Consider the following 9472-nt stretch of genomic DNA (forward strand, 5'->3'; position numbering starts at 1 on the left):
TTGCATCAATTTGAGCCTTTCTCACACCAGTGGAATAATTTTGGTTGATGTCATACGTAGCCTTCAACATTCCTGACAGCACTGCAAACGAACAGCTGACTTGAAATTAGAAAAATAAAAAAAGCGAAAACTGGTGATCGGGTGATTGTTTTTAGTCCATGACAGGGATTCCATCCTATATGTCCTTAACGCCAGACGCTTGATATGTATGTATTTTCCATAACTTTGAAGTGATTCCAGATACTTGTTTAGGATTAAATGCATTGCCTGAATTTAATGGATTGAAACATAAGTTGTACTAGACTCGGCACTGAAAACGGCCTTACAGTTGAGGTCGAAATACGCGTATCCGTCAAATGATACAAACTCTAGCGGAATTAAATGGTATACTACAAAATTCTGTTTTCTTTTATTTATTCGTTTCTTTTTATTATTTTCAAATTTTGTACAGTTTATTACTATCTTTAAAGCTGAACAAAAGGATCCAGAAATCGTTCTATTTTTTCATGTAAGTATGAGAGTGTAAGATGAACTTTGTCTGATTTTAAAACTACATTTTCGATATAACAGATCTATTTATTACACATTTGAATGAATTATTTTTTTTCCACGAATTCACTATCAATCATTTGTTGGCACTTTTTTCCGCAACATTATCCGCATAACGGTTCTTGAAGTTGCCTGGTGGATCGTAATTACACACCACGAAGACTCCCTTACCCCCACTGGCGATGGCCATTCCCACTCCCAAACGTTTCGAGCTCTTCCAAACGACCTGCGTAAAGTGTCCGACCTTGGAAAACTTCACGCCTGGATCCGGTTGACCGAAAGTGTAGTCCTTGAGCTCCTTGTACCAGCTCTGCACTGCATCCTCACCGGAACATTGCGTTTTCCCGAACTGGGCGTACAGATTTTCACCGTATTTCTTCTCGGTGCGATGCTGAAGCGTATTTCTACTAGCCAGCTGATTGGCCCAGGATTGGGCATACCGACACATGGATTCATCCAACACTAGAGGTTCAGCAGAGTGCTGGGCACGTATTCGGTTGTGTTCGGCAAGGACTTCCTGCTTGAATTGACTGAATAGATAACATTAGTCGCAGTTCAAAGATTTACGAACATGCTCTTACTGTGTCATGTTTCTGCTCAAAGATTGGCGATGTGACTTTCACACAAGCGAAAATGCAACTACTCAGCCACCAGAGCCACCCATTTCCATTTAAATGGAAAAATTCTTCCCACAACGGGGAGTGCCCTATATTGTTCGAGGTCCCTTGAAACACAGGATGCGTCACTGCCCACATTATGATGGCGACGATTGTTCGCTGGATTCAAATTTTTATTGCTTTTAAGTGATAAGAGTGTACCGCCAAAGTTAGTCCTACGGTTTTATTTAGAGTAAGAACCTTCGCCAGAGGCACAAACTAAAATAGTCCATTGACGATGATTAGATGAATTAAAAACTGTGTTGACATAATACGTAAGGTTGAGAAGGAAGACACTTTGCTTCGTTTTCCTTCAACATTCATGATGAATCCGTTTCAACCAATTAAGCCAGAGAAAATTACCATGCGTCTCCTTAGCTCAACAAACTGAGGAAGGCGCAATTTTTCAGACTTTGCCACAACAAGGTTTATTTAGTTCGTGAACAATAAAAGGTATGCCAGATATTTTAATCATTATAAAACAAACGAAGGTGTAATGGTAGGTGAAGTTTTATTGGTTCATTGATGTAAATTAGTCCCACATTTGATATGATTTTTTTGAATTGGAAAACATGTTAATTCTGTGTAACTCTTCAGAATAGATTGAACACTAATTAGTATAATGAACTAGCAAATAAGATGTACTGATTACAGCTGATTTTAAAGATCTTCAAGACCAGAATTACAAAAGCTCGAACGTTCTGCGTGGTTTGGGAAACTTTTTAAAGCTTCCTCGAGATGTTATACGGTTCTATACGCATACGGGACATTTGGCCGAACGCCACATAGCCGAAAAATCCAATTTGGCCGTAAACAAAAACAGTATCTTCATCCCAATTGATCACTTTTTAGTGGTTCTTCCCTAAAATATGTTGTGGGATGCATGTATTATCATCCAAATATTTTTGAAACCTATTCTGTGTTGGAAAAAGATATTCTATTCACTAAATTTGGGGTCGCTGATTCCGAATCAGGTCTCATAAATTTAATAACTTTTCGAAGTATCGATTAATTTTAGAAATGAATTTAGTGAATTTGCAGAATAAATCAAATTAAACGCCAAAAGGTAGGCAATTGCTTATAAGTGACGAACTTTTTAATTTCCTGAAAGTGACGACTTGTTCACAAAAAGAACCATTTTCGCTCTGTAAACGAATTTTCGTCAAAGTGCAACTTCGAAATTGGGTTGAGCAAACAACTCTGGTATGTTTGAAACAAGACACAAGACACTGAATACGGCCAACCAGTTGAGGTCGAAATACGCATACCTATCTGTCAAATGATACAAACTATATTGGAACTAAATGGTATAATACTGAATTCGGGTTTCCATTTATTTCTAGGTATTCCACTAAACAGCTCGAAGACTTATCATCATGCATGAAACAGTTTATTCAAATAGACTTGGCAATAGTCGATTGTTTGGAGAATCCAATGGTCCAAACAGTACGATCTGATTCTGCCACGCTGAACATACGTTTGAAATTGAACTGTATTTCCATCCAGTCTGTGTTGACTGTAACTTTAGGGCAACTGCACCGTAACCCTTAGAGCAACTTCACCGGTGGTCCAAATCACTGGTTTGGGCAAAACTTTTGGACCATGTTAAAAATTGGAGCTTGCATATGATGTTCCAATTTTAATTTATACCAGTTTTTTATCTGTTTTTTGGAACAGGCTAACTGTCTGGTCCATTTTTGGTCGGATTTGGACCAAGATTTGAGCTGTTCCAAATCTTGTTTGACTCAGTTTGTTTACCAGTTCGGATTTTTCTCCCTGATACAATCAAGCTGGGGAGCAGCTTGATAGTCTTCGAAGTCAAGAAGAGTGATTTAAGAAGGAAGGCGAGTAACAATCAACCACAGAGACACCTCTGGAATCATCAGATTATTTCTCCGGGGAAGTTCGCCAAAAGAAATCTCCAGGAGTTCTTCCAGGAATTCTACCGAAGTTACTCCGATGTGCCTACCAGGATTCCACCTTCGACTTCCTGCAGGAATTCCTCTGGGGATTTCTTTCAGACATTCGTCCAGCGATTTGCTGCAAAAATATTCCGCGGATTTGCTCCAGGAATCCCTACGGGTATGTATTTTCTTCAAAAATTTCTCCGAAGATTTCATTCAGAAATTCCTCCGCGGATTTGCTCCAGGAATTCCTGTTAGGATTTTCTCCAGGATTAGGATTTACTTCAGGATTAGGATTTACTTCAGGAATTCCTTCCAAGATTTCCTCCAGGATATCCTCTGGAGATTCCGTACAGAAATTCCTTCAAGCATTTTCTCCCGAAATTCCTTCAGGGATTTTTTCAGAGAATTCATCCGGGAATTTCCTCCGAGAATGTTTCTAGGGATTTTCAGCAGGAATTCATCCGGGGATTTCATTATGAAATGCCTTCAGACATTTTATCCAGAAAATCCTTCGGAAATTCATTCAGAGAATTCATTCAGGAAATTCCAATAGCAATTTTTCCGGGGATTTCGTTCAGGAATTCCTCTGGGAATTTCGTCTAGAAATTCATTGAGAAATTTCTCCTAGCATTTCTTCCGAAAATTACTTTAGAGACTTTTCCAGAGAATTTATCTAGAGATTTCTTAAAGAAATTTCTCTGAAGATTCGCATCAGGAATTTCTGCAAAGATTTCCTCCATAAGTTCCTCCGAGAATCTCCTCCAGGATTTTTCCGTGGATTTTCTCCAGAAATTCCTCCGAGAATTACCTCCGGGGGTTTCCTCCAGGAATTTCTCAGGGGATTTACAATAGCAATTCCTCCGGGTATTTCGTTCAGGAATTTATCTGGGGATTTTGTCCATATATTCATTAAGAAATTACTCCGAAGATTATTTCCAGAAATCCCTCAGGCATTTTCTCTCAGAATTCTTTCAAGCATTTTCTCCCGAAATTACTTCAGGGATTTTTTCAAAAAATTCATCCGGGAATTTCCTCCGAGAATGTTTCTAGGGATTTTCAGCAGGAATTCTTCCGGGGATTTCATTATGAAATACCTCCAGACATTTTATCCAGAAAATCCTTTGGGGATTCATTCAGAGAATTCATTCAGGGAATTCCAATAGCAATTTTTCCGGGGATTTCGTTCAGGAATTCCTCTGGGAATTTCGTCTAGAAATTCATTGAGAAATTTCTCCTAGAATTTCTTCCGAAAATTACTTTAGAGACTTTTCCAGAGAATTTATCTGGAGATTTTTTAAAGAAATTTCTCTGAAGATTTGCATCAGGAATTTCTGCGAAGATTTCCTCCATAAGTTCCTCCGAGAATCTCCTCCAGGATTTTTCCGTGGATTTTCTCCAGAAATTCCTCCGAGAATCACCTCCGAGGGTTTCCTCCAGGAATTTCTCAGGGGATTTACAATAGCAATTCCTCCGGGTATTTCGTTCAGGAATTTATCTGGAGATTTTGTCCATATATTCATTAAGAAATTACTCCGAAGATTATTTCCAGAAATCCCTTCGGGGATTTTTTAGAGAGTTTATTTGGATATTTCATCCCGGAATTTCTACGAGGATTTTCTCTAGGATTACCTCAGGGGATTTCTTTCAGATATTTTTCCAAAGATTTCCTCCGGAGATTTCATTGAGAAAATTTTTCCGATGATTTTTCCTAAGAATATGAATTTAAGGAATTCCCAAGAATTCAGGAATTTCCCAAGGAATTTCTATGGGGATTTGCACCAGGTTTTTCGCCGGGGATTTTAGAAATTCCTCCGGAGATTGACCCGAGCAATTCCTCCAGGGATTATCAGAAGTTCTTCCGAAGATATTTCCAACAGTTCCAGGGATTTGCACCCGGAATTTCTCTACATAATTTGCTCAGGAATTCCTTCGGAAATTTGCTAGATTTTGCCCTGGAAATTCTTACGGGATTTCTTTCAGGAAGTGCTTCCCCAATAAACAGTGTTGAACAAATCATTCTCCAGCAAAGTTCAGCTGATCAAACTGTTATTCAGCATTTAATTATACTCCCGACCTGAAACATCTTCAAGGTTTTCCTCCAGTCACTCTTCCGGCGGTTTCCTCCAGGAATTTATCCGTGATTCTTCCACGAATTCCTCTAGCGATTTCGTCCGGAAATTTTCTCGGGGTTTTCTTCAGGCTCTTCGGGAATTTCTCCAGGAATTCCTCTTAAGATTTCCATGAGGAATTCCTCCCGGGAATTCTCCTAGGACTGCCTTTTAAGATTAGCACCAGGATTTTTTCCAGAAATTCATCCGGGAAATTCCTCCAGGGATTTCTCATGGGATTTCCACCAGAAACCACTCCGTGGATTTCTCCGTTATTTCTTACAGTGATTCCTACGAATCCTGCAGATATTCCTCCAGAGATTTCCCTCTGGATTTTTTCATGGGATTCCCACCAGGAATTCCTACGAGGATTTCTTACAAACATGATCCATGGTTCCCTCCAGGAATTCCACTCAGGAATTCGCTCCATGATTTCAACCGGGGATATCCTTCAGGAGTACCTCTAAAGATTTCCACCAATATTTTCTCCAGAAATTCCACCGGGAAATTCCTTCAGGAATTTCTTATGGGATTTCCACTAGAAATTACTTCGTGGATTTCCTACAGAAATTTATGCGGAAATTTCTTACAGCAATTCCTTCAGGAATTCCTCCGGAAGTTTTCTCCTGAAATTCATCCAACGATTTTCTCATTGAATTTTTCCGGGCATTTGCTCCAGGAGTTCAACCGGAGATTTCCTTTGGAAATTCCTCCGGTGATTTGTTCCAAAAAATCCTCCAAGGATTTCCTCCAGAGTTTCTCAAAAATCTCCTCAATGAACTTCAGAGTCGCTCCAAGAAATCCTTTAGAGTTCCTCCTGTTTGGAATTTTCGAATTGTTTTGGATTTTTCGCCAAGAGTTTCTTTTGAGCCCACCGGGAATTTCTTCAGAATTCCCCCGAGAATTCTACCGTTGTAACTACGGGATTCCCTTTGGAGTTCCACCGGGAATTCCTATGGCTTTCCTCCATGGATTTTGCAGGAAATCTTTCAGATCCTCCAGCAATTCCTGGGAATTTCTCCAGAAATTTCTTTGAGCTGCTTCAGAAATTTCTTTGGAGATCCTCCAAAATGTTCTTTAACATTCTCCGGGATTCCCTTCATGGTTCCATCAGGATTTTTTTCCGGAGATTCTCTAAAAATTATTCCTTCGGCAATTCCTTCGAAGTCCCTGCAGGAATTTATTTGGAAGTCCTATAAAAATTTATTCAGAGCTCCTCATGAAATTTCTTCGGAGTTCCTCCGGGAATTCCTCCAGATTTTCTCCGGGAATTCTTTTAGAGCTCCACTGGGAATTTCTTCAGATTTTTTTCAGGGTTCCTCCTGGATTTTTCCGGAATTTCTCCAGGAACTCTTGAGTGTTCTAGTAATACCTCTGAAATCCTCCGGATTTCTACTAGTAATTCATCATGAGTTTCTTCGAAAATTCCCTACATTATCCTCCGGGAATTTCCTCTAGAGTTCCTCGTGTAATTCCTCCGGAGTTCCTCTAGGATTTTTCTTATGTTCTTCCAGATTTCGTCCGGCAATTTTTCTTTTTCATCTGGCAATTCCTCGGAACTTCTTCATTATTTCCACAACAGAGTTTTTCCAGAAATGAATCTAGAGTTTCTCAAGAATTTGCTCTGGATTTTATCCAGTAATTTCTAGAAAGTTCTTCCGGAGTTCCATCGGGAATTCTTTCAAATATCCTCCATTGTTTCACCAGGAATTTCTCCGGAGTTCTTCAAGCAATAACACCGGAGTTCTACCAGAAAAGCCTCCGGAGTAGACCTGTTCATATTTAAAAAAATGTCTGGAAATCTACCGGTCAAGCAGTATTCGGAATTCTCATGCTAAGAACAATGTCTGGTCAAATTTCCAGCTCATTTGATAAAGATTTCAGTATGCTTCAAGTTGAAAATGTGTTTTTGGGCTTATTTCAAGGTTTGAAAAATCATAACTAGCATGTGGAAAATCAAAACCACTTGCTATTACCACTATTTGGAAGTTAATTCTATTCTGTTAAAGTTTGTCGAACACGCTAACAAGATTAAATTGAGTTTTAACCAGTGATGGAAAGTGGCGAACGCTTCATCTGAACTGGAACAAAAACAAAACCAAACGCTCCCGAGCGGCAGAGCGCTGGCTTACTCGCATCTGTCGACTCCCGAGTAACTGAAGCAAAAAGTGATTCGCGAACGTGTTCGGAGCTGCTCAGAGTCATATTGTGCTTTTGGGAAAAAAGCTGCTTACCCTCCGAGATTTATGGTTTTCAAGGGCTTTTGACTTAAAACTATTAGTTTACTATCGATATGATGGTTATACAATTAATTTGTCTGTCAAAACCATAATAAATCACACCTTGTTCGGTTACTCGCGAGTAAACGCTCGCGAGCTTGTTGCTACTTCTTTTGACATGTTCTCCCGAGCAGACGGGTGCGGGCTTACTCACACCTAGCCAGATCCCGAGTCTGTGATGTTTGTTATGGGTTGGTATTCACTCGTGAGCTGCTTCGTGATGCGAACTTTTCCAGCACTGGTTTTAACATTGTTTGATCCAAATGTGTACTCCGCTGTACCCAGAAATTACAGTTTCCTCAATATACATGGTATATAAAACATTCATTGGTATTATTTTTTCAGGCCCTAGTCAACGGGAATCAAACATAATACATTTATGAATTCATTGACCATCAACAGATTACGTGTTGCTAAAGGCAATAAATTACAATAAATGCCCAAAGATCGAGCACCGCGTCGCAACCTGATGATATTTAAATCATGCATGACACATGTACCGGAAACGAATGAATTGAACAAGTTAGCATTGCTTTTTCTTTCCGAGTAATGATTGTTTTGATCGCATTTCACTGATCATTTAGAACGATTTGAAAACAATCATCATCATCGACTGAGAAAAGGCAGTGCTAACGTGTTCATTTTTTGTATTCATTGAAGCTCACGGTGGTGCTCTTGGCTCACCCACAGTGGATTTGCAAATGTGCTTCATAATAACTTATTTTTTACAATTTATTTTCGTAAGATAAATGGTTACTTTGAACGGGATTGACTTTTAGATATGCATTGTCATCATGTCTGGAAATTAAAAATCCGAAATTTTCATGCAGGCATGCTGTTCAGTGAAAACAATTCCCGAAAAAAGAGATTTTCAAGAACCTCGAGATACAAACCTCAACCAAACTATGTTAAAACTTGCTCCAATCATAAAATTGTGTTCTGCAAAAGTTCGTAGAATTGGATAAACTACTATGTAGAAGTATTTCCGATAAATTTTGATGTTTCGTTCGGTAGTTATGATTTTTTAAAGCTTGAAAATAGCCCAAAAACACATAATTGATTTGAAGCACAACTAAATTTACTCTAAATTGAGTGAAATTTTGGCCAGAAGTTCATTTCGCAATGAAAAATCAAAGTATTGGTTGACTGGGGAGTTTCCAGACATTTTTGAAAATATGAATAGGTCTACTCCGGAGTTCTCTCAACAACGCATCCGGAGTTTCTCCAGGAATTCCTTTGGAGTTTCTCTAGGATTTTGTACAGAGTCCCTCCTGGAATTCCTTCAAAATTCCTCCGGAAATTCCTTCAGAGTTTCTCCAAATTCTTTCGGAGCTTCCGGAGGGAATTCCTCCTGAGTTGCTCCTGAAATTCCTCCGGAGTTTTTTCAGCAAATTCTTCTGGTTTTTAACTTACATTTCCTCCGAAGTTCATCCGGGAATATTTTGGATTTCCTTCGTAGTTGCTTTTGGATTTTTACGCAGTTCTTTCAGGAATTCGTCCAGAGTTCCACCAGGATTTTTTTCCGGTTTTACTCCATGAATTCCTCCGCAAGTCCTCTAGCAATTCTTTCGGAGTTCCTTCAGCAATTTCTCCGGAGTTCCTTCAGAAATTTATCCGGTGTTCCTCCAGGAATTCCTTAAGAGCTCCTCCAGGGATTGCTTCAGAGTTTCTCCGGGAATTCCTTCAGAGTTGGCTCGGGCATTCCTCCAAGAATGTTTTCAAAGTTTCTCCAGAAGTTTTTCCAGACTTCGTCTGGTAAATTTTTCAGAGCTCTGCCGGGAATTCCTTCATAGTTGCTGCGAGAATTCCTTCAGAGTTACTCCGGGCATTCCTCCAAGAATTTCTTCGGAATTTCTACAAGATTTATTTCGAAGTGTCTTCAGGAATTCTTTCGGAGTTTTTTCCGGGAATACTTGCGGATTTTTTTTCCAGGAATTCCTCCGGAGTTTTTTTCAAAATTTACTCCAGGAATT

General features: G+C 39.3%; 1 protein-coding gene across 1 annotated transcript; it reads right to left on the minus strand.

The window, feature by feature from the left end:
• Positions 1-424: 424 nt before the first annotated feature.
• On the minus strand, positions 425-2079 carry LOC5570680 (protein PRY1). The gene is made up of 2 exons (XM_001659224.2): positions 1131-2079; positions 425-1079 (listed from the first exon to the last, which is right to left on the minus strand). Exons 1-2 carry the CDS (start codon positions 1136-1138, stop codon positions 626-628), a joined length of 462 nt encoding a protein of 153 aa, XP_001659274.2. The 5' UTR covers positions 1139-2079; the 3' UTR covers positions 425-625.
• Positions 2080-9472: the final 7393 nt, after the last annotated feature.

Source organism: Aedes aegypti, chromosome 2 (genome assembly GCF_002204515.2).
Source record: "Aedes aegypti strain LVP_AGWG chromosome 2, AaegL5.0 Primary Assembly, whole genome shotgun sequence".
In the NCBI taxonomy this organism is placed as follows: Eukaryota; Metazoa; Arthropoda; class Insecta; order Diptera; family Culicidae; genus Aedes; species Aedes aegypti.